The sequence below is a fragment of the Panulirus ornatus genome, chromosome 42 (assembly GCF_036320965.1).
Source record: "Panulirus ornatus isolate Po-2019 chromosome 42, ASM3632096v1, whole genome shotgun sequence".
Taxonomy (NCBI): Eukaryota; Metazoa; Arthropoda; class Malacostraca; order Decapoda; family Palinuridae; genus Panulirus; species Panulirus ornatus.
In genome coordinates, this window is record NC_092265.1 from 23,017,992 (window position 1) to 23,045,727 (window position 27,736).

General features: G+C 48.9%; 1 protein-coding gene across 4 annotated transcripts in view; it reads right to left on the reverse strand.

Moving 5' to 3' along the window:
- LOC139761977 (protein phosphatase 1 regulatory subunit 14B) overlaps positions 1-27,736 on the reverse strand; it is a 362,773-nt gene that overhangs the window by 179,371 nt on the left and 155,666 nt on the right. For 2 of the 4 annotated variants that reach the window (XM_071686722.1, XM_071686720.1), the window contains exon 3: positions 8,527-8,553. The exons of the other annotated variants lie outside the window; for them this stretch is intronic. In XM_071686722.1, the coding sequence (XP_071542823.1) occupies positions 8,527-8,553 (27 nt within the window). The remainder of the gene's footprint in view (positions 1-8,526; positions 8,554-27,736) is intronic. 4 annotated transcript variants of the gene reach the window in all.

The following is a 27,736-nucleotide window of genomic DNA, read 5'->3' on the forward strand; positions in this document are numbered from 1 at the left end:
CCCCCTAATCGTAAGCTTTGACGACCTAATGAACCACCAGTTCCCTTTCGTCATGCAGAATTCCCTTAAAACAGCGAATCAGACATAATAAACCAAACGTTTTAAATAAAAAAGAGAACGAACCATTTCAGTTTTGCTTAGCCGTGTGTTTCTTGTGTTCGCTCAGCAGTTTAACCTCAGTAAGACGAACGAAAACTCTCACTAAGTCGGAGGATCGAGCGGCAAATATGGTGGGCAGTGTGTGACATCAGCGCTCAGTTAGCGGGAGTAGCGTATCAGCGCTCAGTTAGCGGGAGTAGCGTATCAGCGCTCAGTTAGCGGGAGTAGCGTATCAGCGCTCAGTTAGCGGGAGTAGCGTATCAGCGCTCAGTTAGCGAGAGTAGCGTATCAGCGCTCAGTTAGCGGGAGTAGCGTATCAACGCTCAGGTAGTGGGAGTAGCGTATCAGCGCTCAGTTAGCGAAAGTAGCGTAAAGCTGAACTGGCAGTGCTGGGCAGAGATACACACACAGGAGGGACACTGCTCAGCCTTATCCCTTCTGTCTATCGGTCTATCTCTTTATCTATCCATCTGTCTATCTATCTATCTATCTATCTATTAGGCTGTTCATCTATCTAGTCTGTCTATCTGACGCCATTAAGGATCAGGGGTTCATACAAGCTCTGATAATCACACACACACACACACACACACACACACACACACACACACACACACACAGATGAACAGTGTGTTTGAGTGGAAGAGGAGTTCTCCACACTTATTCCACCACAGTGGAGCTGATATATGCAAATTTATGCATGCCACTGTAGTCCACGTGAGACAAGATAACTCTCTGTTTACTGTCTTAATCGCTAAGACATTTATCATTATCATTATCACACGCCACGGTAACATACAACATTATCAAACAATGACAACAAGAAATTCGTCTTGCCCAACCAGAGAGACCTGGGATAACTGGTTGAGCGGGTCGACCATGTGCAGTGGGTCGACCAGCTCGACCACACGGTCAGAAAAAAAACCCGACCCTTAGCAACAACATCCAACACTACCAGGTCAACCACACCTTGACGACCAGTCTAGCCCATGACCCTGACCTCCTTCACCTCCCCCTCCCTTGACCTTGCTGGTGACAGGTGACCTTTGAACTCCACCGTACCGTCTCTCTGTCTCGAGATTTCACGACCTCAACCCGCCACATGAGGAGGGACACAGGATTGAAACCTTTTTGTTCCTCGTCTGTGGAGTTAGAAACCCGACACGCAGCCCAGCTGGCATACACACTCAACCCTGCCTTGTTTATATATATATATATATATATATATATATATATATATATATATATATATATATATATATATATATATATATATATATTCCTATGAGTCCACGGGGAAAATAAAACACGATAAGTTCCCAAGTGCACTTTCGTGTAATAATCACATCATCAGGGGAGACACAAGAGAGAAATATAACAGTCAGTTGATATACATCGAAGAGACGAAGCTAGGACGTCATTTGGTAAACATGTGATTGTCCAAAGCATAACTGACTGATATATTTCTCTCTTGTGTCTCCCCTGATGATGTGATTATTACACGAAAATGCACTTGGGAACTTATCGTGTTTTATTTTCCCCGTGGACGCATAGGAATATATATATATATATATATATATATATATATATATATATATATATATATATACATATACTAAGGTTCTCTGATCCACTCTCACTCTCAGTTACTCTCACAGTCATCCTCTTCATAGACAGAGTTTCAGGTCTATGTTGTGCCTACTGGATGATTTCAGGTGACCTGGTACCTGAACACGATCTGGGGTTGATACCTGGTCATGACCTGGGGTTGGCATAACTGGTCATGACCTGGGATTGGTACCTGGTCATGACCTGGGGTTACTATGAAACCCCATAACACTATCTCCATCGCTGGGGCACCCCATCTCTACACTATCTCTCACCATCGCCAAGACGCTATCCTGCCTTCCCCTCCCCCCCCTTATCTCCCCCAAGGCCAAAATAGACTCGTCTCCCCCCCCCCTCGGGGGTCATTCACGACCAAAATCACACCCTAACAACCCACTTGAATGACTCCATGACAGTTCGTGGCGCCCCCGGCATATGACAGGTGTCATGTGTCACTGTGTCATGCATCTCATTAAGCTTCATGGAGCGTGTAATCCTGACTGAAACAAAGGTCATGACTTGCTGAAGTTCTTTCAGTGGACGAGGGTAATACAGGTTTGTGCTGATGGTGAAGCCTCAGTGATGGTGAAGCCTCAGTGATGGTGAAGCCTCAGTGACGGTAAAGCCTCAGTGATGGTGAAGCCTCAGTGATGGTGAAGCCTCAGTGATGGTGAAGCCTCAGTGATGGTGAAGCCTCAGTGACGGTGAAGCCTCAGTGACGGTAAAGCCTCAGTGATGGTGAAGCCTCAGTGATGGTAAAGCCTCAGTGATGGTGAAGCCTCAGTGATGGTGAAGCCTCAGTGACGGTAAAGCCTCAGTGATGGTGAAGCCTCAGTGATGGTAAAGCCTCAGTGATGGTGAAGCCTCAGTGATGGTGAAGCCTCAGTGATGGTGAAGCCTCAGTGATGGTAAAGCCTCAGTGATGGTGAAGCCTCAGTGACGGTGAAGCCTCAGTGACGGTAAAGCCTCAGTGATGGTGAAGCCTCAGTGATGGTAAAGCCTCAGTGATGGTGAAGCCTCAGTGACGGTAAAGCCTCAGTGATGGTGAAGCCTCAGTGATGGTGAAGCCTCAGTGATGGTGAAGCCTCAGTGACGGTAAAGCCTCAGTGATGGTGAAGCCTCAGTGATGGTGAAGCCTCAGTGATGGTGAAGCCTCAGTGATGGTAAAGCCTCAGTGATGGTGAAGCCTCAGTGATGGTGAAGCCTCAGTGATGGTGAAGGCCTTGAGGCACATGATGGTGGTGGTCGTGCATTCATCCCATCACCCGCCCAGGGCATCTCCTGCATTCACATCACTGAAGGCAGTGTTACCGGACAGCGAAGGAAACACCTAACTTGCCACAATTCTTTCTTTCCATTACGAGGGAAAGAAGTCGTCTTTCCTTCTAGGTATAGAGATGGACACTGTGAGGGACGACGCCTCCTCCTTAACGTTCCCTCACTCCTCCTCCTCCTCCTCCTCCCGCGCCGCTATCATGCTCGCTATCTACCTCAGGGGCACCTGGGCGGCGGAGGGAGGCGCCCTGATACACCACCATGTGTAACACAGTTGGAAGCGACGGGCCTGAAATTTGCGTACTATTTTCGCCCAACACGACGAGGGAAGGAGTGAGGGAGGGTAGCGGAGGGAGGGAGTGAGGGAGGGTAGCGGAGGGAGGGAGTGAGGGAGGGCAGCGGAGGGAGGGAATGAGGGAGGGCAGCGGAGGGAGCGAGTGAGGGAGGGCAGCGGAGGGAGAGGTCCACAGTGCAGCAGGCGTCGTTCACCGAAGGCGCTACAAGACGAAGGGAGGCAGACGACGCAGAGGTGTGTGTGTTAGGCTCCGACGCGCCCGTGTGAGTCAGCAGGAGGGTTCGCCAGGCGACGTCCAGCTGGTGACGTGTGTGAGTGTGTGTGTGTGAGAGTGTGTGAGTCAGTAGGGAGGTGCGTCAGGCCACGTGGGGGTCGCTGGGAGTGCACGTGGTCAAGTTCTCAGCAACTGTTACTCCCCCACACACGCTAGTCCCAGGATCATACACCAACTTTACGCTAATCCCAGCATCACCGCCAGGCCCTTCGGGGGGCGATGCAGGGCGATTAGAGGACCTACCTACCTCCCTCCTCTTCGTCAGTGCCTACACCAGGAGACGTGTTTGGGATCCTACTCTCGTTAAATACTACATATATATATATACAAGTATTTCGTCAGCTCTACCTGACTCACACACTCAAACAAAGGCCTGGAGAGAGAGAGAGAGAGAGAGAGAGAGAGAGAGAGAGAGAGAGAGAGAGAGAGAGAGAGAGAGAGAGAGAGAGAGAGAGCGTAGCCTCATCTTGTGAGAGAGAGTTCAGGGTGGTGGTGGCGGTAGGAGGAGGGCGCCCCAGGCAGTGCCCACGGCTGGGGCGTGGGTGTAGGTCTCGGGTCCCTACAGCCCACACTGTGCTGGCTGCTGCCAAGCCCCCACGGTCCACTCTCCTCAGGAGGAGACGAGGAGGAGGAGGAGGAGGAGAAGGAGGAGGAGGAGGAGGTGCCCTTGTGTCTCCCGCTTCGTGACAACAGGCGAGAGGAGTTCGAAGACGAGATTAGAACAGCCGAAGCTTGACTCCTTCTCCTCCAGAGGCTCTGAGCGAAGTGTGTGTGTGTGTGTGTGTGTGTGTGTGTGTGTGTGTGTGTGTGTTGGGAGGGAGTTTAACACCCGTGGAGTTCCATCTCTTGAACTTTCTCCGGCGTCGTAAAACTTTTAAACTTTCGTGTATTGTCAACATTCCCTGCGTCGTAACTTGCTTTATTTCATTCATCTACTCATCTATTGCTTCATTCATTCACTGATCTATTGTTTCATTCATCTACTCATCTATTATTTCATTCATCCAATGATCTATCATTTCATTCATCCACTGATCTATTATTTCATTCATCCACTGATCTATTATTTCATTCATCCACTGATCTATTATTTCAATCATTTACTGATCTATTCTTTCATTCATTCACTTATCTATTATTTCATTCATTCACTGATCTATTATTTCATTCATCCACTGATCTATTATTTCATTCATCCACTGATCTATTATTTCCTTCATTCATTGATCTATTCTTTCAATCATTCACTGATCTTTCATTCATTCACTGATCTATTATTCCATTCATCCACTGATCTATTATTTCATTCATCCACTGATCTATTATTTCATTCATCCACTGATCTATTATTTCATTCATCCACTGATCTATTATTTCATTCATCCACTGATCTATTATTTCATTCAATCACTCATCTATTTTTTCATTCATCCACTGATCTAATATGCCATTCATCCATTAATCTGTTAATACAAAAGTTCTTTACATCTATTTTAGTAGGTTTCTCCCTATGTTCTCTAGTTAGTCTCTGCGTTCACTGTCGCCACCTGTCATTTTGATCTCCAGTTCTTAAAAATCTAATGTTCCAGTCAAGTCTTATTACAGTCTTCCACGGTGGCCAGATGCGTAACCTCTGGCCTCGCCCTGTAACACAACACTCTTATTTCTAATACCATCTTTGCTCATCTCCTCTTGACCTTCTCTAACATTTCTTTAAGTTTCTTTTAGTGATGCAACCGCTTTCAAAGACCGCATCGCCGTCTTCAGCGACCGTGCCGTCGTGTTCTACCATCGTATTTCGAGTTCACGGGTCGTACCGTCGTGTTCAAGGGTCGTACCGTCGTGTTCAAGGGTCGTACCGTCGTGTTCAAAGGTCGTACGGTGGTGTTCAAGGGTCGTACCGTCGTGTTCAAAGGTCGTACCGTGGTGTTCAAGGGTCGTACCGTCGTGTTCAAAGGTTGTACCGTCGTGTTCAAGGGTCGTACCGTCGTGTCCAACGGTCGTACCGTCGTGGTTTATGTAGACGGATGAGAATTGTCGTTCTTCAAGCTGAGTTATTCATTGCTATAACTGTTCATCCATTGAATGTTTTGTTCAGGGAGAACTAAGCTAAAGCTGACCTTTTACCGAACACTAACACACAAGTTGCCAGCAGCTATTGCCTTCCAAAATAAAGCTTAACTTAAAAACAAAGTAAAGAACTGCTTCTTTATACCTGGCAACCATCGAAGGGTGTGTTTCTAAGCTTTTGATTACGTTTCCCAGGTTGAACACACACACACACGTGCCTTATCCCAGTAAAAAAGCGGCAGACAAACACGAGACAAACGGGAAATATCGACACAGAAGAGGGATTTATAAAAGGGTTTTAAAGGTACTCTAATACTACTCAGTACAACTCTAAGCATCAGAGCCCCATATGAGGTTCAACACCCTAACCCCCCCATAAAACCCCTTACACACCCAGCATTAAGCCCCACACTGTGTGTACAACACCTTACCCACGCTATACCATATACTAGGGGGCTGTTTTACCCAGCATTAAGCCCCACACTGTGTGCAAAACACCTTACCCACTCTATACCATATACTAGGGGGCTGTTTTACCCAACATTTAAGCCCCACACTGTGTGTAAAACACCTTACCCACTCTATGCCACATACTAGGGGTCTGTTTTCTACACCTCAGGAGCTATAGCGTGCGACCAGGTTCGCCCATTGAGGGCCTGGTCTACCAGCCTGTTTGATGCTGTAGTCGACCATTCATTGTGTACTGTGTGACCAAGTGGGTCACCTACACTCTGGCCAGTGCGCACCTTGAAGCTAGGTTTATCCCTACTACAGGAGGCTGGGCAGATGAAGGGCCTTTGACATATATGGTGTCATCTGTCATTTTTCCAACAGCATCTCGTCTGTCCAGTGGATTCCATCTGCACATCCTCTCTCCCTAGCCACCTCTTCCATCTCGTCATTCGCACGTAACGTATGGCCGACGTCATCCACTATTCTTCGCTATATCTCGCATATTCGTTCTACCCAGGACAAGTCTCCGGGCCATTTACCACGCCGTAGTAATTCATAGTCTGTGATTTAATCACCGTGTGGGTGGTAAAAGGCCTTTTGACATTTTCTGAACCAGTGATTTTCGTGGCCTTAAAGAGTGATGTAAGCGCACACTCAGCCCCCCCGCCAATCAGGGTAGACCAGAGACGGTGCCAGCATCAATTCCTCCAGCCCCGAGGTTGGCAATGCTGCCGGTGTATACATTCTTCGTAGACATCTTCGCCAGTTTCTCTGCCGCGTCCTGCAGCGGTGTGGTCATCCCACCACAGCGTCACGTCTCCATCTGTGACGCCTCCCTCATGTGACGACCAGCCCCGTAACAGCGTCCTGCAGCGGTGTGGTCATCCCCCCACAGCGTCACGTCTCCATCTGTGACGCCTCCCTCATGTGACGACCAGCCCCGTAACAGACAGGTTGCAATCACAGTGCCCCGCGGGGCAGAAGAGCAACAGTGCCCCATGGGGCAGAAGAGCAACGAACAGTGCCCCAGGGGGCAAAACTTACAAAAAACAGAGACAGTGTGAATACAGTACGAGACATCGTCGTCAAATAATACAATATGACACATTACTTGATGAAAATACAATATGAGGCTAAATCCTGGGGTCAAACACTGAGGTAAAACCCTAAGGTCAAACCCTGAGGTCAAACCTTGAGGTCAAACCCTGAGGTCAAACCCTGAGGTCAAACCCTATGGTCAAACCTTGAGGACAAACCCTGAGGTCAAACCCTGGGGTCAAACTCTGGGGTCAAACCCTGAGGTCAAACCCTGAGGTTAAACCCTGAGGTCAAACCCTGGGGTTAAACCCTGGGGTCAAACCCTGAGGTCAAACCCTGGGGTCAAACCCTGAGGTCAAACCCTGGGGTCAAACCCTGAGGTCAAACCCTGGGGTTAAACCCTGGGGTCAAACCCTGAGGTCAAACCCTGGGGTCAAACCCTGAGGTCAAACCCTGGGGTCAAACCCTGAGGTCAAACCCTGAGGTTAAACCCTGAGGTCAAACCCTGGGGTTAAACCCTGGGGTCAAACCCTGAGGTCAAACCCTGGGGTCAAACCCTGAGGTCAAACCCTGAGGTTAAACCCTGAGGTCAAACCCTGGGGTCAAACCCTGGGGTCAAACCCTGGGGTTAAACCCTGGGGTCAAACCCTGAGGTCAAATCCTGAGGTCAAACCCTGGGGACAAACCCTTTGTCAAACCCTGAGATCAAACCCTGAGATCAAACCCTGGGGTCAAACGCTGAGGTCAAACCCTGAGGTCAAACCCTGGGGTCAAACCCTGAGGTCAAACTCTGGGGTCAAACCCTGAGGTCAAACCCTGAGGTTAAACCCTGAGGTCAAACCCTGGGGTTAAACCCTGGGGTCAAACCCTGAGGTCAAACCCTGGGGTCAAACCCTGAGGTCAAACCCTGAGGTTAAACCCTGAGGTCAAACCCTGGGGTCAAACCCTGGGGTCAAACCCTGGGGTTAAACCCTGGGGTCAAACCCTGAGGTCAAACCCTGAGGTCAAACCCTGAGGTCAAACCCTGAGATCAAACCCTGGGGTCAAACGCTGAGGTCAAACCCTGAGGTCAAACCCTGGGGTCAAACCCTGGGGTCAAACCCTGAGATCAAACCCTGGGGTCAAACCCTGAGATCAAACCCTGGGGTCAAACCCTGAGGTCAAATCCTGAGGTCAAACCCTGGGGACAAACCCTTTGTCAAACCCTGAGATCAAACCCTGAGATCAAACCCTGGGGTCAAACGCTGAGGTCAAACCCTGGGGTCAAACTCTTTGTCAAACCCTTTGTCAAACCCCAGGGTTTGACCAGGGTCAAACCCTGGGGTCAAACCTTAGTCAAACCTTGGGGTCAAATGTTATGTACTCTCCTTCACCAGCTTCTTTAAGGATGTTTGGTGTCAAGGTTGTACTTTACCGTGAGGTTCAGGGAGACCAGCCGTACCTGGAAATAAGCCAGAAGGAGAAATTTTAATAACATGATCTTATTATTATGGAAATAATTTCTGTGCGTTGTGTGTGTGTGTGTGTGGGTATCGCTGTGATCTTACTATTGTGGAAATATATTTCCTTAGTTCGGTGTGTGTGTGTGTGTGTGTGTGTCTGTGTGTGTGTGTGTGTGTGTGTGTGTGTGTGTGTCTGTGTGTGTGTGTGTGTGTGTGTGTGTCTGTGTGTGTGTGTGTGTGTGTGTGTGTGTGTTACGGGTACAGGGTTTTACATCCGTGTTGCCCCGTCTCTTAACCTTGTATATATGTACCATGTCTTAACTATTATGTCGCTACACACACACACACACACACACACACACACACACACACACACACACACACACACGCCAGCCTAAGCCAAGTACCCATCTATCGACCACAGCCAAAGGGGAGGATGAACGGCTAGGTCCTCTGTGGGCCGGGCCCAGCAATTCGCAAGCGTGCGGGCCCGTGCGTCAATCATGGTCAGCAAAGTGACTGTTAAAAAAAATGAATAATGTGTATGATGTATATGAGAGAGAGAGAGAGAGAGAGAGAGAGAGAGAGAGAGAGAGAGAGAGAGAGAGAGAGAGAGAGAGAGAGAGAGAGAGAGAGAATCACAGCCATTGAGAATACTACGGAGTTCTTCCTTGCCCAGTGAATAAGGTTGGTGTTCCTATACACAGCACAGGCAACGCCGGCCTTACGTCAGTAGGGTCATGATAGCGTCATACAGGTTCAGCATTACAGCCCAGCCATAGTTGGATACAGCAACTTCTGTAATCACACTGAAATGATCCACATGTCACTTCTCAAGGGACCCGTTCATCATTTTCTTCGATGATTTCGTAGTAACTGCTTCGTTATAACTGACGTCATCAAGCTGTGACGTACCTATTTCGTTATGAATTACTGACGTATTTCCGTTCCGTCTTGTAACAGGTACATAATCCGTTCGTTTCGTTCAATAAAGCGATGGAGTTCAATTACTCCCCCCCCTCCTCCACTACAAACACCCCCCCCCCTTTTTTTCGACGCATGCGTACAGCGCCTGTGTCAGCCCCCCCTACCGTCAGCATTACAGCATCTGCTCGTCAGCGCATAGCACCTGTGTCAGCTCCTAACGTCAGGTTTACGGTATCAACAGCACAGCGTCAGCAGCTGTGTGGCAGCTTCAGCGTCAGCAGCTGTGTGGCAGCTTCAGCGTCAGCAGCTATGTGGCAGCTTCAGCTTCATCAGCTGTGTGGCAGCTTCAGCGTCAGCAGCTGTGTGGCAGCTTCAGCGTAAGCAGCTGTGTGGCAGCGTCAGCGTCAGCAGCAATGTGGGAGCTTCAGCGTCAGCAGCTATGTGGCAGCTTCAGCGTCAGCAGCTGTGTGGCAGCTTCAGCGTCAGCAGCTGACCCGACCGCCAGCTAGAAGCTGTGTGTCAGACCCCAACGTCAGCTAAGCCACAGAAAGCGCCTGCAGCCGTGTCAGCCCCAACGTCAGCAGCTGTCAGCGAACCGGGAGAAAACAATTTCAATCAACAGGGGAAGATCCCCTCTCTCTCTCTCTCTCTCTCTCTCTCTCTCTCTCTCTCTCTCACGACCCCCGTTAATGAACACCGTAAGCTGATTATCACTGGAGAGTGACGCCCCGGACCACCACTGCTGAGAGAGAGAGAGAGAGAGAGAGAGAGAGAGAGAGAGAGAGAGAGAGAGAGAGAGAGAGAGAGAGAGAGAGAGGCGAAATAACTTCGCCATCGCGTTTTTCACCCTCCAGGTGTCTACCATGTTCCGACATAGTCCTCCTCCCTGTGCTGCCACCTCCCGTTACCTGCTAAGAACACATCCACCCAAACATACTGGCGCTGTTTCGTTCTTCTTTTAGGCCTCTAACTCCTCGTGTGGCCTTCTAGCAAACCATAGAGCTATAGAGAGGTTAGCAGTCGTCTCTACCATGGCTTGACAGATTCGGTCAACTTGTTAGAGACTTTAAAAAGATCCTGTCAAGTGATGGGAGGAAGGAACCCCATCCTCGCTTCTGTCTCCAATGGAAACCGACCGACCAGTGTTGAATTATGAAGTGGTTCTCAAAGGCTTTCGCTTCCCTGGAGGTCCAGGAAACTAGGAGGACTTTGGAACTACACACCATTGGCTCTCTGGATTGTCTTTCCAGCAATTTCAACTACCGTGGTGGTTGCTGTTCAATGGCCTCGCCCTTGTCAAAGCGTGACTGGGAGGAGCAGGAGCTACACCTTACTCAAGGATGACCCGAGTCTATGTAAGGCTGGCCTGTGTTTATGTAGGCCAAGGGTGTTCTTAGACTATTCCCACAACTGTGCAGGGCAGGGTAGTCTGCCTCAGCCAACGATTTTTACAAAGGCCTTCTCATCCTTTTCTGTTTCTCGTGTATATTCAAAATCCTTTCCACGTGCTCTGACATTTGCATACAATCCTCTCTCCATTATTTTACTCGCTAATTTTCATTCTCTTTCCACAGTTCTACAATCTGACAATATGCTGTGCGAACACTGTCTCTTTTATAAATTTCGCAATTGCTTCTCTTTCAACCAAAGAACCTTTTTCCCCCCCTGCTGCTACACACACACACACACACACACACACACACACACACACAGCCCAGGCTGGGGGACCAGGCTGCTGGGTTAGGTTTGTTGGTAGACCAAGCTGTTGGACGCCGCAACTCACTACATCGATCAAATAAGTCTTTCAAGAATGCCTTTTCCAGTTTCCAAACTGTAGTTTTCAAAAGAGAATTGGCTTCCCCTCTTCACGTGTTTCTTTCCCCAGTGGATCCATAAATATAAAAATATATGACGGCACACACTCTCAACAAAACATGTCAGGTATAACCAGTTCACAAAGAAAGGATTGCAAAATGTGGGACCGGATCCATTGCATTTAAAAGCAAAATTAAAACAGCTCAGTGAGTCATAGGTTGAGACAGTGTTTTTTATTTCTTTCTTTCTTTGGCCAACGGAATATGTGATCCGTGTCCACATTAACCCTGAGCCTGGTGGGGGCAAAGAAGCCATTATGGAGGAAGCAGTTCACATCATCGAGTCATCACACACCACCACACGCGTCTACTGTGACGGGTCAACACAGAGAGAGAGAGAGAGAGAGAGAGAGAGAGAGAGAGAGAGAGAGAGAGAGAGAGAGAGAGAGTGTAGGGTAGGAGTAAGGCTGGAGGAGGAGGAAGGTGGGGGAAGGGTGTGGGGAGATGCATGACCTTGTAAGGCACAAAGGGAGGGACGAGGCACATGCCTCTCTACACACCTTACAGAGAGCCAGCCTCACCCACGCCCGGCTCAAGCCCCGGTGCTCCTCCCACCTTACAGAGAGCCAGCCTCACCCACGCCCGGCTCAAGCCCCGGTGCTCCTCCCAAACGGCTCATCACACACACACACACACATCTCATGTTCACTACATCTTCATACATCTCATGTTCACCACATCTTCACTCATCTCATGTTCACCACATCTTCACTCATCTCATGTTCACCACATCTTCACAAACCTCATGTTCACCACATCTCAATTTCGTCGTTCACAACACACGCACACACACACACACACACACACACACACACACACACACACACACACTAAGCTGCAACACATAAAGAAAAGCTAAAAATTAGCTTTGGGACGAGTTCCTGAACAGTCTTCATCACAACTCCAATTTCTCACAACGGTTGTGGAGGCGCCACACAACACCGGCCACAACTTCTACACACACACATGACGCTAAGGGGGGGGGGGGTTGGTGGGACCGGGGGGGGTGGCATGGGATGGGCTATGGCCTGGACAGCAACAGTCATGTAATCTGACACATTCTTGCAAGGAAAGTGTGTGCACTACATTACTGACAGAAGTAATTACTGTATGTAAACTACTTGAAGTCATAGTGATAAATGATAATAATAATAATAATAATAATAATAATAATAATAATAATAATAATAACAATAGTAATGATGATGATAATAATAATAATAATAATAATAATAATAATAATAATAATAATAATAATAATAATAATGATAATAATAATAATAATAATAATAATAATAATAATAATAATAATAATAACATCCCCAAATTCGTATTGGCCCACCCACGGATTCGTGCTGACCCACCCACGGATTCGTGCTGACCCACCCAGGGATTCGTGCTGACCCACCCACGGATTCGTGCTGACCCACCCACGGATTCGTGCTGACCCACCCACGGAAAGATGAAGGAGACCGGGATGACTGACTAGCCCAGCAGGAGCGGGAGTGAGGGGTTGGTGAGAGTGGCTACCCTTGCTGGCCCTAGAGAGAGAGAGAGAGAGAGAGAGAGAGAGAGAGAGAGAGAGAGAGAGAGAGAGAGAGAGAGAGAGAGAGAGAGAGAGAGAGAGAATATGGGTTGTTGTCCAGCAGGTCCAGGGGCGTCCCTTACCTGACCCTGACGCCTTCTGTAAGGGTCTCTGTCTCCTGGAGGCGAGGACATGGTGTGTGTTTCTCCCGCCCTCACAACTCTCTCTCTCTCTCTCTCTCTCTCTCTCTCTCTCTCTACTGCTATCACAGTCTAACTTGGATTAGAACAATCCTAGGAATTTCCCCCTCAGTCTGCGCTTCCCGTGGCTTCGTACAGTCTGTTCTTCCCGTGGCTCCTACAGTCTGTTCTTCCCGTGGCTCCTACAGTCTGTTCTTCCCGTGGCTCCTACAGTCTGTTCTTCCCGTGGCTTCCACAGTCTGTTCTTCCCGTGGCTCCTACAGTCTGTTCTCCCCGTCTCCTACAGTCTGTTCTCCCCGTGGCTCCTACAGTCTGTTCTTCCCGTGGCTCCTACAGTCTGTTCTCCCCGTGGCTCCTACAGTCTGTTCTCCCCGTGGCTCCTACAGTCTGTTCTCCCCGTGGCTTCCACAGTCTGTTCTTCCCGTGGCTCCTACAGTCTGTTCTTCCCGTGGCTCCTACAGTCTGTTCTCCCCGTGGCTCCTACAGTCTGTTCTTCTCGTGGCTTCCACAGTCTGTTCTCCCCGTCTCCTACAGTCTGTTCTCCCCGTGGCTCCTACAGCCTGTTCTTCCCGTGGCTCCTACAGTCTGTTCTTCCCGTGGCTCCTACAGTCTGTTCTCCCCGTGGCTCCTACAGTCTGTTCTTCTCGTGGCTTCCACAGTCTGTTCTTCCCGTGGTTCCTACAGTCTGTTCTCCCCGTGGCTCCTACAGTCTGTTCTTCCCGTGGCTTCCACAGTCTGTTCTTCCCGTGGTTCCTACAGTCTGTTCTCCCCGTGGCTTCCACAGTCTGTTCTTCCCGTGGTTCCTACAGTCTGTTCCTCCCGTGGATTCCACAATCTGTTCTTCCCGTGGCTTCCACAGTTCCACAGTGCTAGCCTCTCCATCTCTCCTGCCTGGCACTAACTGCTTTAGTTTCTGTATCGCACCCCTCACTCTGTCTGTGCCACGATCTGTGTCCCTTGTAGTGATCTCTTTATCTCCCATTCCCCTCTGCTTCATCAGTTCTCTCGTGTTACCAAGAGCAACCCGGTCTACCAGGGAACCATCGACCACGCACACGACCACCAAGACTCTAGGACGACCCCTTCCCTATACAAGGGTACGACTCGTTTCCTCACGTAGTCGACAACTTCTAAAGAATAAGAGAGTTAAAACAGGAGTGAGTGAGTGTCCAGACCTGCGCCTCTCTGGCTGGGTCCGCCACACACCCCACTGCCATATACTCCCTGGAGAAAAACTTCGGAAAGAATGAGGAAGAATGAGAGGAGATGAGGTGAGTCCTGGTGGGTGTGTGGGAGCTTAGGAGGTCTAGTGGAGGGTAGAGATGAGGGAGTGGAACACACAATGGCGACCCACCGTCGCCAGAATACGCATGAGGAGACGAAGAGACGGAGGAGGATGGGCAGGGGAAAATGTTTAAATCTTCGGAGTTTCGTAATCCGCCACTTCTTTATATTCTTGTCATGGAAACTTGGGGGGCAGGAGGAGCGAGGGAGGGAGGGTAGGAGGCTGGTCGTTAAAGCAGAGGGAACGCCACCCTGGGCACTCGTCCATCGCGAAACTCGCAAGACTGGTTGATCACTCGCCACCAGTCAAGGGTTTGGTCGTGTGGTGGGTAGGGACGTCACACAGGTCTGGATGGACGAACACTTCGACCAACGTCATCGCCTCTTCCACACACACATACAAGTACATATACACATAAACATCTTCCCACATATCTCGCCTCTTCTGCACACATACAAGCACATATATACATAAACACCTTCCCACATATCTCGCCTTTTCTACACATACAAGCACATATATACATAAACACCTTCCCACATATCTCGCCTCTTCTACACATACAAGCACATATATACATAAACACCTTCCCACATATCTCGCCTCTTCTACACATACAAGCACATATATACATAAACACCTTCCCACATATCTCGCCCCTTCCACACACACACACATACAGGCACATATAAACTTAATCACCTTCCCACATATCTCGCCCCTTAAAAAAACATAAAAGCACTTTATACATATGACAGCTTCCACAATATCTCGCCTCTTCTACACATACAAGCACATATATACATAAACACCTTCCCACATATCTCGCCTCTTCGTCCACACACATACAGCAGAGCCACACACATTTACTCCTTACGTATACAAAGTGAACAGGGTTTGCTCTGGGTCAAGGCAAGCAGGAAGGAGAACCCCCCAAGTCTTTGAATCAAATTTGATGCAGATCAAAAGTCATTTCGGTGCCACCGACTTCCTGCTCGACCGTGGGGGGGTGGTGGTGGATGAACACCCGCTGAAGGTGAAGATCTTCGGGTTTACATGTAGTCTTACTGCAACGTTATGTAGCATCCAAGCCCGACCTGGTGGCCAGGGTTGGTGTGTGTGTGTGTGTGTGTGTGTGTGTGTGTGTGTGCATGATGAAGACACCCTTCATGGGGGAAGGGGTGGGGGGGACTAACTCACTCACCACCCCTCCCCCACAACCCTTCCACATGTGTACTCTACCCCTTACATGTGTACAGACACCTGTAGCATAACTATAACACCTGCAGAGAGACCACCATCCCTCACAAAATGCTCCCCGCCATCACAGGTGCAGGCACACTTACCCTCCTCACATTCTCCAGTGTGTTCACACACCTGCAGATCACAGTGGGCGAACACCCTTACTTCGCCAAGGCCACGGCCACCACTGACACACCACTTACAGTCCCTCCCTCCCTCCTTCCCCCCCCCCCCCCCCACTAGACCCACTACTTTCATAGGTGAGCTCATTTCAATAATTTCTCGGCAGTTCCGCATCCCCTAGGCTTCAGTGGCTGACACTGAGACTAAATGGAAGGATTGAGTCACCACTGTCAAGGAAGGTTAAGACCCTTACACCAGCTTCTCTCCTCTCTCTCTCTCTCTCTCTCTCTCTCTCTCTCTCTCTCTCTCTCGAGAGAGAGAGAGAGAGAGAGAGAGAGAGAGATCCGTCAGACTACATCCACCTTACGTGCCCTGGTTCACCCACCTGACGTGTCCTGGTTCACCCACCTGACGTGCCCTGGTTCATCCACCTGACGTGTCCTGGTTCACCCACCTGACGTGCCCTGGTTCACCCACCTGACGTGTCCTGGTTCACCCTCGGACCAACGTCCCCCCTCCTCCTCCTCCTCCATCCCACGTCACCACCACAACCCACCAAACCAAGCCAGCGTTCGTGCATGTCCACCTCTCTCGTCCAGCCACGTCCCACATTTCCCAGAGTCCTAACCACGCATGGCAGAGCCTCGTCTACGGGGGTGTCCAGTCCACCAACCACATTCTCGTCATTACAGACGGTAAGCTGGGAGGAGCACGCCAGCACTAACTTCAGACCCTCTACACTTTGTCTCCTCCTTCTTCGTCGACGCAAGACACACGACGCTCCTCTCCCCTCAACTCGACATCAACATGGCCTGATCCAGCATATATGTGTACACAGAGGTGCCAACCTCTCTGTGTAGGAAAAGAAAAAGGTATCTGGTTTCTGTTTGGGTCAGACATTACCTTCCTAAAGAACGTGTGATGAGTACACTAATGGGTACTTTGTTAAATCTCAGACCTTCTTAATGACAGTGAGTAATACTATATAAGATGGGTCGTGAACCAGCACGAAACTGGAGTGACATGATGTATCGGCGAGTCTCAGGCGTGTGTTGCCGTCGTGAGATGAACACCAAGTCTTGCGAGGCTGGCAAAAAAAAAAAGAAGAAAAAAGAAAAAGAAAAGAAACTGCCAAGACGATTTGACATGAGCCATGATCTTGTCGGTGGTCAATACTGAGTCTATGAGGACCGTCAGCAAGGCTGGCCTGCCTCCAACCCAAGTTCCCACTCGCTAGGCTGGCAACAACTGAGAGAGAGAGAGAGAGAGAGAGAGAGAGAGAGAGAGAGAGAGAGAGAGAGAGAGAGAGAGAGAGAGACTCGTGATGGGGTGCTCAGACGATCAGCTGTGATGGGGGTGGGTTGCCAAAGACTGGCCAGCCCTGATGGGGGTGCACAGATGATCAGGATCTCTTATATGACCAATGATCACGGGGCGACCCCATCACCCCTAACGGGGAGACAAGTCTCCTCCCCCCATCTGTTGTCTCTCCCCTCCTTCCTGCTCCCCCCCACCCCACGCTGGCAGAGGGCGCCACCTCCACCATGGCACAGTGCCCAATACACCACACCAACGGTGTGGCATGACAGCCTCCACCACAGTGCCATACAATACACCCACAGTGCCAGGGGGGCGGCAACCCCATGATGTTACGTGGAACTGTACACCCAGTGTCAACCTGACACTCTCTCTCTCTCTCTCTCTCTCTCTCTCTCTCTCTCTCTCTCTCTCTCTCTCTCTCTCTCCGTGTGTGTCTGTCTGTGTATATATATATATATATATATATATATATATATATATATATATATATATATATATATACACACACATTATATCTGAACCATTTAAAGGATTTGTAAGAGGTCAAAGACACAAAAAACAATGGTGCTTAAATCCCTACAACCCGCTCCAACACCACCATTTCAACCTGGACACAAAGTGTTGTGAACAACTGTCTGTCACATATAACAACATTTCTTTCTTCCATTACAAGAAAGACGTATTTTCCAATGACACAAAAAAGGGCGCATCACTTTTTTTTTGTTTTTTAAATTTCCAAGTTTTTTCTTTTCTGTATTTATCAAGGCAATGTTGACAACACAACTCTGGCATATAGGAATTACTGTCTTATGATTCTTGATGAATCTTGGTACAAGGGACATTTAAATTACATTGAAGACTGAGGAGGGAAGGGTGGGAGGTGCTATTTCATGTGTGGCGGGGTGGCGACGGAAATGGATGAAGGCAGCAAGTATGGCTGAATTCTTATTCAATAAACCATTAGCTTATCATAATTATCATTATCAATATCATCAATATTATTAGTATCATTATCACTATAATCATCATTATCATTATCATCATTATTATTAGTATTATCATTATTATCATTATAATTATCATTATCATCATTAGTATCATTATAATTATCATTATCATCATTATTATCATTATCATTGTTATCATTCTTCTTCTTCTTATCATTATCACTATTATCTACCTCCCGAGTGGCACATGGGTCGCAACCCACACTGCCACATGAAGCCCCACCACTGGCCACACGACGGACAACATTATAGGAAGAAATCCGGGGTATTTCCCCCAGGGGCTTGGCCAACACCCCTGGCTTCCAAGAACAGTTGAGTTCGCCACCTTCCCCCGAGCCGAGGACCCAGCAAGACCACCCTCCACCTCTACCTAAACCCACATTACATCAGCTTTCCTTTCTTCGTAAGGGAAGCCCACAGACCACCGCTACTGACGGCGGCGCTGAAGGGGATACAATATGCTTCCGTGGATAGACTTGGGGGTCTCTCACGCCCCACTCAGACTGTTCTGGAGTGAGAGAGATAGCAGGAGTGGAAGAGAGAGAGAGAGAGAGAGAGAGACGAGAGAGATAAGGATACGAGACTTTATGCAGCAACTGTGGTAATAAACAGTATATGACCAGAGAGATTTATTACTGCATGTGAGAGATAATACTTTGGAGCTGTATATAGTGTGTGAGAGATAGGTAAGAGACCTTGAGGGACTGAGGAATATAGCTGGGAGACCCTAAGGGCTGGGTAAGATAACTGGGAGACTATGAGTGCTGGGGAGATGGTTTGGGAGACTCGGGTACCCGAGGAGATACCTGGGAGATTCTAGGGGCTGGGGGGAGATAACTGGGAGACTCTGGGTGCTGGGGGATAGATTGGGAGACTCGGGTACTTGAAGAGATAGCTAGGAGACTCTGGGGGTGAGAAGAATGCTTTGTATGGGTGAGAGGTAGCGAGACTTTGAGAGACAACTGCGGACGCCTGCAGCAGGGGGAGATAGGAAAGGAGGAGATAAGTATGAGTGGGTAATAAGGGAGGGAAGCTGGGGAGATCAAGGAGTGATGGGGGAATGGTGGAGGAGTGTTGGAGAGTTAGGAGTGATGGGTGAGGGCTGGAGGGTCAAGGGGACTGGTAGAGGAGTAGTGAAGGGTTAGGAGGTCTGATGGATGAGTGTTGGAGGGTGTGGGGGACTGTTGGAGGAGTGTTGGAGGGTCAGGAGTGATGGGTGAGTGTTGGTGGGTGTGGGAGACTGGTGGAGGAGTGTTGGAGGTGTGGGGACTGGTGAAGAAGTGTTGGAGGGCTAGGAGGAGTGATGGGTGAGTGTTGGAGGGTGTGGGGGACTGGTGGAGGAGTGCTGGAGGGTTAGGAGGAGTGACGGGTGAGTGTTGGAGAGGCTTGCTGTTGGTGGTGGTGGTGGGGGCACGAGCTGTAGGTGGCCACAAGTTAGGGACAAGCCTCAACACTGTACCACATATGTACAGAGCTACGTACACGTGTGAGCATCCACACACACACACACACACACACACACACACACACACACACACACACACACACACACACACACACACACACACACACACACACCTAAGTAATGAGAGTTTGTCCCCAAACACTGACGAAACTTTTTCATAGGTAGTGCGTGCCAGAGATTTGATAGGGGGGAGAGAAAGAGAATGTGTGGGGGGTGGGTGGTGGAGTGGGGAAGGAAGAGGAGTTGTAGAAGGTTGTGGAGTGGGGAAGAGGAGGTGTGGAGGGTGGGTGGAAGGAGGTGCGGAGGGTGGGAGAGGGTGGAGGAGGAAAAGGAGGGATGGAGGGAAGAGGAGGTGCGGAGGGTGGGGGAGGGTGAAGAAGGGAAAGGAGGGTGGGGGGGGGGGAAGAGAAGGTGTGGAGGGGTGTGTAATGGGGAACGTCCGACCACCACCTCACCTTTGTACAACAACAAAGGAAGTGTCGAACACGTGCTTCTCCTGCTTCGTCTGCCTCGAACCCACCCACCCCTCCCGCGAACCTCGCTCGCCTCCTTCACCCAAGCCCCGATGCTCCCCATCTCTCAGAAACGAGTTTCGCTGTAGCATTTCTCTCTATGGCCCCTCATCGCTCTCACTAGACTCTATAACATTTCTATCTCCAACCCCACCCCTCCCCCCTATTGCTCTCACTCGCCACACTCTCTCTCTCTAAAGTCTTCCAAACTCTCATTTAACTCTCACTTTTCGTCAACATTTACGATCTGATTTCCTCCAAGATGCAATGGTGATCTCGTCTCCCATGTGACACATCTCCGGTCCTCTTCGGGGATCCCTGATGCGCCATCTGTCCGTGGCCTTCAACATCTCTAAAGCATCTGTCAGGTTGTGGGATCAGTCTTGGCCTACTGGACTTCCCTTCCCTTGACCCTTATGTATTCCATCAAGGCGTTCCATCACGATACAAGTCATAGGAAAAGACTTCTTCTTCGTCGTATCCTACCAAAGTGGGTGTTCCTCAAGGTTCTTTGCTATCGCCTACGTTCCTTCTCTTCATATATCGTCTTTTATCCTCATCCTCCAGCACCACTCGGAGTACATACACCAATCCTCATCTTCCATCCCATTCTGACTCCGACATTCGTTCTTTTCCAGAGCATATATTTCCTCTCATGATCCGGGACTGTGCAGCATTTCCGAGTAGGGAAGGACTAAAATGGTTTATTGACACAATACAACACAAGCGAAATTTCGACCATAATATTTTTTCTACATCGTATTCGTCTCGTGATATCAAATCTAGAAACACTACAGTTCAACTCTGCGAGAACATAACACGTCAGGCGTCATGGAAACTCCAGATTCTGAACACATAATGTGCTGACTACCATCTAAGGTGTTGTGTGAGAGCCACTGTTATCTTGCTTCTGAGCAGGTATTCCATACCCATAAGGCATCTCATGTATTCTAGTCTCAAGTACTTTTCTCGTATCTGGAATGGCTCTTCTTTCTCCTCTCTTTAAACCCGCCTGGAATCTAAGCTTTTCATCTTATCAGGTCTCCTTCTATTCAGTCTCTTCAACAACAAAGCCTCTCCAGGAGATACTTGTTCGCTGGCGAGATGTTCCAGGAATGATCTGTCCGTCGGTGAATTGTTCCAGGAGCGTCCTGTCCTCTGGTGAACCGTTCCAGGGGCGGCCTGTCCTCTGGTGAACCGTTCCAGGGGCGGCCTGTCCTCTGGTGAACCATTCCAGGGGCGGCCTGTCCTCTGGTGAACCATTCCAGGGGCGGCCTGTCCTCTGGTAAACCGTTCCAGGAGCGGCCCGTCCGCTGGCGAACACTTTCAGGAGCGAACAGTTCCAGCAGCGATCTGTCAGCTGGCAAACCATTGTCTAGACGCCCGCAGGGCCAGTATATGGCGATTCATTCGTCAGTAGCCTACTGGAAAAGGATCACTGGAGCAGTGACAAATCCTTTCATCAAATATCATTGTTACGCCAAACACACAAGACTAAAGAAACAGTAAAGTAAGGACAAGAGAAGAAGAAGAAGAACCGACCTGACTTCGGCGGTATAAACCCGTTGTTAAAGAGGGTCAGATCGTACGTGTTTGGAGAAACATGAGAGGGTCAAGGGATCTAAAGCTTCGTGGTATAAGGGAAGATATAGATATTATAAAAGACTCATTCCTCAAATCAACAAAGGCCACACATTACTCATACCACTTGTTGGTTTGCGGTTTAAAGGTCTGAGTAATGGAGGAGATACGCATGAGGCCACGTTCTTCGATGCAGAAACCGAAGTATTACCTACAGAAGAAGGAAAGAGAACCAACATTGTGGTGATGTTAAGGTCTGAGGTCAGACTCCGAGAGAAGGTAAGTCAGACTGCTTTAAACTCGACTCTGTCAGGTAAATATGTAGATTAAGAGAGACACCCTGGATATAAGAGCAGCTCCTCAAACAACGAAGACTCACTCCTTTGTATCAGTCGAGCAACTGTTTGGAAGGGAAGTATCGCTGGGACAGAACTTCCAGTTTCTTGGTGGGCGGACGCAGCTGTTTGTGTAATGTGGGGTTTGGACGACGGATTAGATGTTGTGGTGAAGCCAAGTATATATATATGTATCTATCGAGGTAAGTGCTGGGGCCACAGAGCCATCAAAGGAGATGGGAAAGTTGGGAGGAGTTTTAGAGAAGGAGAAATCGAGGGGAGAAAAGGAAATAGGGTGCCTGACTGACGTAGTTACTCGAGTGGATGGTAACTTTTACTCGTCTTTAGACGTGTGTGTGTGTGTGTGTGTGTGTGTGTGTGTGTGTGTGTGTGTGTGTGTGTGTGTGTGCGTGTGTGTGTGTGGTGTGTGTGTGGTGTGTGGTGTGTGGAGTGTGGTGTGTGTGTGTGTGTGTGTGTGGTGGGGAGGAAGGTCGTGACCCAGATCTGTGTCCTCGACACTACAAAACTAACACTAATAAAGGACGACCCTCACTCTCGAACAAATGACTGACGATTCCAGGACCCAGATGACACAAATATAACTCCTTCCGCGGACACACCCGCCTGGTGGGCTGTATTTCCTACACACAAACACACACACACACACACACACACACACACACACACACACACCTGAAGCGGATTTGTAAGATGCTAAAGACTGTCATCGAGTACCACTTCGTCCTCGCGGTAGCCTTCACCTGTCGCGTCTGTGTCCTGAGGACTGAGGTCCTAGGCAAGCATACGGGGGTCGACTGAACGACAACTTGTTACTTCCATACGACACACAAACAAACACACAAGACTCATACAGACAGAGAATGCCAGGCTGTGGTATCGCCCATCTCTGTCCGTCACACTCGAGGTATAAGAACAGAGAAATACAGCACAACTCCTTGTAGTTCGTAGTGGGTCAACACCATCATCCATCACCAGGGTCATTCCAAACCTCGTTGATCTTATGACTACAAGACGGCGATACACAGCTGGATAATGACGACCCGACGTTCCCCCCCTGACGCTACACCACCAAAGGGCCGACTGCACGGGGCGTGATGGCGAGGGAGGAGAACCTTAACATGAACTCCACTGCCAACCACATAGGGTGGAGCACAGACACACACTCTGTGGGGATATATATATATATATATATATATATATATATATATATATATATATATATATATATATATACACATTCTGGAAGGTTGTGGGGCTGTAGGGGTATTCACCCAAACCCAGCCCTGCAAGCTAACAGCATATAATAGCCAAGGACGCCTCGCTCCCTCATAGGAGACTTTGTATCACGTACGGTGTCCGTGGTGGTACTTGATGTGACAGACAGAGTTTAGAAACTGGAATGAAGAGGTTAGAACAACAAATGCGTACGAAAAACCATCTGTCAGTATGGGTTTGGGAATTTCATTCATAGCTTTATCAGCTTCAGACGCCTCCTGCCTCCTGTTCTTCACGTCTCGCGAGGCCCAAGTTCTTCACGTCTCGCGAGGCCCAATTTCATCGTCCTCTCGCACAGGAAGACCATGGGTGTGCCGGTCACCTCCCAGCTCCGGCTCTCCTCCCAGCTCCGGCTCACCTCTCAGCTCCGGCTCTCCTCTCAGCTCAGGCTCACCTCCCAGCTCCGGCTCTCCTCCCAGCTCCGGCTCTCCTCCCAGCTCCGGCTCTCCTCTCAGCTCCGGCTCACCTCCCAGCTCCGGCTCTCCTCTCAGCTCCGGCTCTCCTCCCAGCTCCGGCTCACCTCCAAGCTCCGGCTCTCCTCCCAGCTCCGGCTCTCCTCTCAGCTCCGGCTCACCTCCCAGCTCCGGCTCTCCTCCCAGCTGCCGCTCACCTGCCAGCTCGGGCTCTCCTCTCAGCTCCGGCTCACCTCCTAGCTCCGGCTCACCTCCCAGCTCCGGCTCACCTCCCAGCTCCGGCTCACCTCTCAGCTCCGGCTCTCCTCTCAGCTCCGGCTCACCTCTCAGCTCCGGCTCACCTCCCAGCTCCGTTGCTCTCCTCACATCCGCGTGTGTGTGTGTGTTTACCACAACAAAAACATTACAGGTACATATCAAATACACACAAACGCACACATACAACACATCAAAGTCCAGAAGTTGTACGACAGGAGAGAGAATGTTCAAGAGATGGGCCGCGCGCGCGCCCCCCATGAGTGTAGAACTCCCTCTCCCTGCACAGCACAAACAGGTAATCTTATCTGGGTAACTGAACACACACACACACACACAACACACACACACACACACACACACACACACACACACACACACACACACACACACACACACACACCGTGGACAAGCCCCATCAAACAATTCAGCGGAACTCAAGCAATACGTTTTTCTTATCTTGTTCTCAGTCATTGTAATACGTCATTCGTATCATCATTCTAGTCTTCCTGTATATGTTACACTCAGCAGCAATGACCACATTATAAGTACCGTAATATATAGATGCTATAGGTGACTGTGATGCTATAGACACACTGCACATTATACCATACGTGATATACACCTGTGTGTGTCATAAACGTAATTCTATAACGTAGTTTTTCTAAAGTGAGTTTACTGAAGGATTTTTTAAAACGAGAAATTTTTTAGATTTCTATAAGAAAAATCTTTAAGATTATGAAAAAGAAAAATCATTTAGATTTTTATAAAGAAAAATCTTTTAGATTTTTATAAGAAAAATCTTTTTAAGATTTTTAAAAAGAAAAATCTTTCAGATTTCTAAAAAGAAAAATCTTTAAGATTCTTAAAAAGAAAAATCTTTTAGATTTTTAAAAAGAAAAATCTTTTAAAGTTAAATTTTTTTTTCATGGTTTTCATTCAGCGTCGTCTAACCTCCTTCAGATACGACCCCTACCAGTACGAGAGGCCAGTAGTGACAATGTGTAACATGTTACGTGACGGAGATAAGTCGTTTGTCACGCTGAGGTGACGCATCTTGTACCAGGTCGAACCCCCGAGTCGAACCCTGACAACACACGCACACACACACACACACACACACACACGGTCTACCCAGACCCAGGTGCACACATAGCGTTTTCTTTGCGATGGTTTAGTGTATATCCAACTGTTCCACGAAGCATTGCTTCTGTTCCACGATGCATTGCTTCTGTTCCACGATGCACTGCCTCTGTTCCACGACGCACTGCTTCTGTTCCATGACGCATTGCTTCTATTCCATGACGCATTGCTTCTGTTCCACGACGCATTGCTTCTGGACGAAGACGCTTCAGATGGGACAGGAAGGGAGCTGGGTGACCCACTCCTGGAGCTAGGGTGGGCAGGGGTCAAGAAACACGTCCCAGGGGCTCGATCGACATGTTCCAGGGGGCTCGATCGACATGTTCCAGGGATTCGATCGACACTTTCCAGGAACTCCATCGACACATTCCAGGGGCTCGATCGATACGTTCCAGGAACTCCATCGACGCATTCCAGGGGCTTAATCGACACGTTCCAGGGGCTCGACCATCCCTCCTCTACAAAGCCATCTTGCCCCTGGAGGCGGTTTCTCAGACCTCACCAACACCTGCTGGCCACAGTGTCAAACTTCAGCACAACTGAAAGCGGAATCTACACGGCTGAAGTGAACTTAATGACTCAGCCGATCATGAAGCGTCACGTCATTAAAAGACGTCGATTGTCTGTCGAGCTGAGGAGGTCGAACGCCCCCCACCCTCCCCTGTGGTCCCGGAAGCCATCCTGTACAGCTCCTACGTCACGCATTTCAGACACTGAATCCTCCCCTCTTTCCTTATGCCGATCCTACACGAGATCCTCTTCCAATCCCCTTTCTAAACCATTTTGGACGACTGAATTCCGTCCACGCGTTGCTCAGGACGTCTGTGCTGTTGCAAAGGAGGAACTATTTAGCTCCCTAGGGCGGCTCGATTGGCCGAGGGATATCACTTTAAACCTACCGTGGATGGCATCAATCCACTAACTCCTCCACACCAGCAGGCAGGTGCGACACAGAGTCCTGACGGTAATGGGACACTGGCTTAGTGAAGGGAGGAATCTACCATCCCATCTGTCATGAAAATGGGATAAAAAAATGGGGTAAAAATGGGAGCTCTGGACCGTCTCAAAGCAATAACCAAATAATTCCTGAAACATATATATTTTTTTGCTAATAATGACGATAATTCAGTCATATTTAATAAAGATATGATTGGTCTTAATAAAGGAGTATATGTTAGTAAAGTTGGATGCCATCCACATCAAATTCCTCCATACAAAACCTTCAACATGGCTGCACTAGGAAATGGTGTAACACGAAAATACATAACGTAACAGAAGCACAATTGTTGGAGACATTGAGGGAGCTGTGGTGGTGAAGATGGACCACGTCTACTTCGATGTTATATGTGTGGAGGCCGCGTCTCCCACCCCCCCACTCTCCCTCCATCCCTCCCTCACTCTCCCTCCGCCCCTCCCTCACTCTCCCTTCCAGGGAATGAAATGTCACGACCCATTTGTGTGGTACACGCACACACACACACACACACACACACACACACACACACATACACACACACACACACACACATACACACACACACACACACACACACGCACACACACACACACACACACACACACATACACTCTCTCTCTCTCTCTCTCTCTCTCTCTCTCTCTCTCTCTCTCTCTCTCTCTCTCTCTCTCTCTCTCTCCAAAAGCCCCTGCAGCTCCGAGGTTGCACAACTTCCAGTAGCTGGGCAATGATGGATCCTATGGCCACTAAAAAACTGCAGACAACTATCAACAAATCCATCCACAGTCCAACGTAACGAAGGTCAGAGAGACTCAGACGAGCCTAACCTGACCTAACCTAACCTGACGACCTGACCTGACCTGACCTAACCTGACCTCAGCTCCACACCTGGACAATAACGGTTTCGCTTGTCTCTTCTTACTACATTTAGTGATGGACTTTCTTGTCTAATATTGTTTTTCTGTGATTTTTCTCGATTGAAAATGTTCAATTTTTTTTCTGTTGTATATAAATTGTACAACCTCTCATGAGGTTGTTGATTTGTTTAGTGTTTACTTTAATTATAGGTGCTATGTGTTGCGCTTTTCCGAGTGTTTTTGAAGTCTGTTTGAGTTTTACTTTTCTTATCCAAGTTTTGTGACGCAGTCTTTTTTTTTCTTCTTTTTGTAGCTTCCTGATGATGCCTCTTTGAAGGCAAAAGCTTGAATGTATGAAATGATGAACTACGGACAACAAGAGTTTGAGCACTCCCTTAAATGGTAAAATAATACTGAGAAAATTAAAGAAACATATGAAAGAAGGTTAATAACTCTAAATATGTTGATGTATTCCATTCTACGTGGATCAGAGAAAACCTGCTCCCCAGCGGATACTAACATAAACATATAATCTCACTGAAAGGCAGAGACTAGAGGCAAACTGTCCAGTGAACACTGATAATACTGGAAGTTCCAGGCCACGTCCAGCAGGCGGGGATAATCCACTTGCTGGAGGGACGGACTTACAAGTGGGAGGTTGGGGGGGGGGAGGTTGGGGGGTGGGGATGGGGTGGGGGGTGGGGATGTGCAAATCCAACCCAGCGGACATTAGGGATGCAGTCAGCCGCTGTGGAGGAGACAGCTTAAACGCCAGGGTCGCCACGCCAGGGGAGCCACCTGCTGGATGTTGCACGAAACACCAGCGGAAGACCAGAAGAACACTCG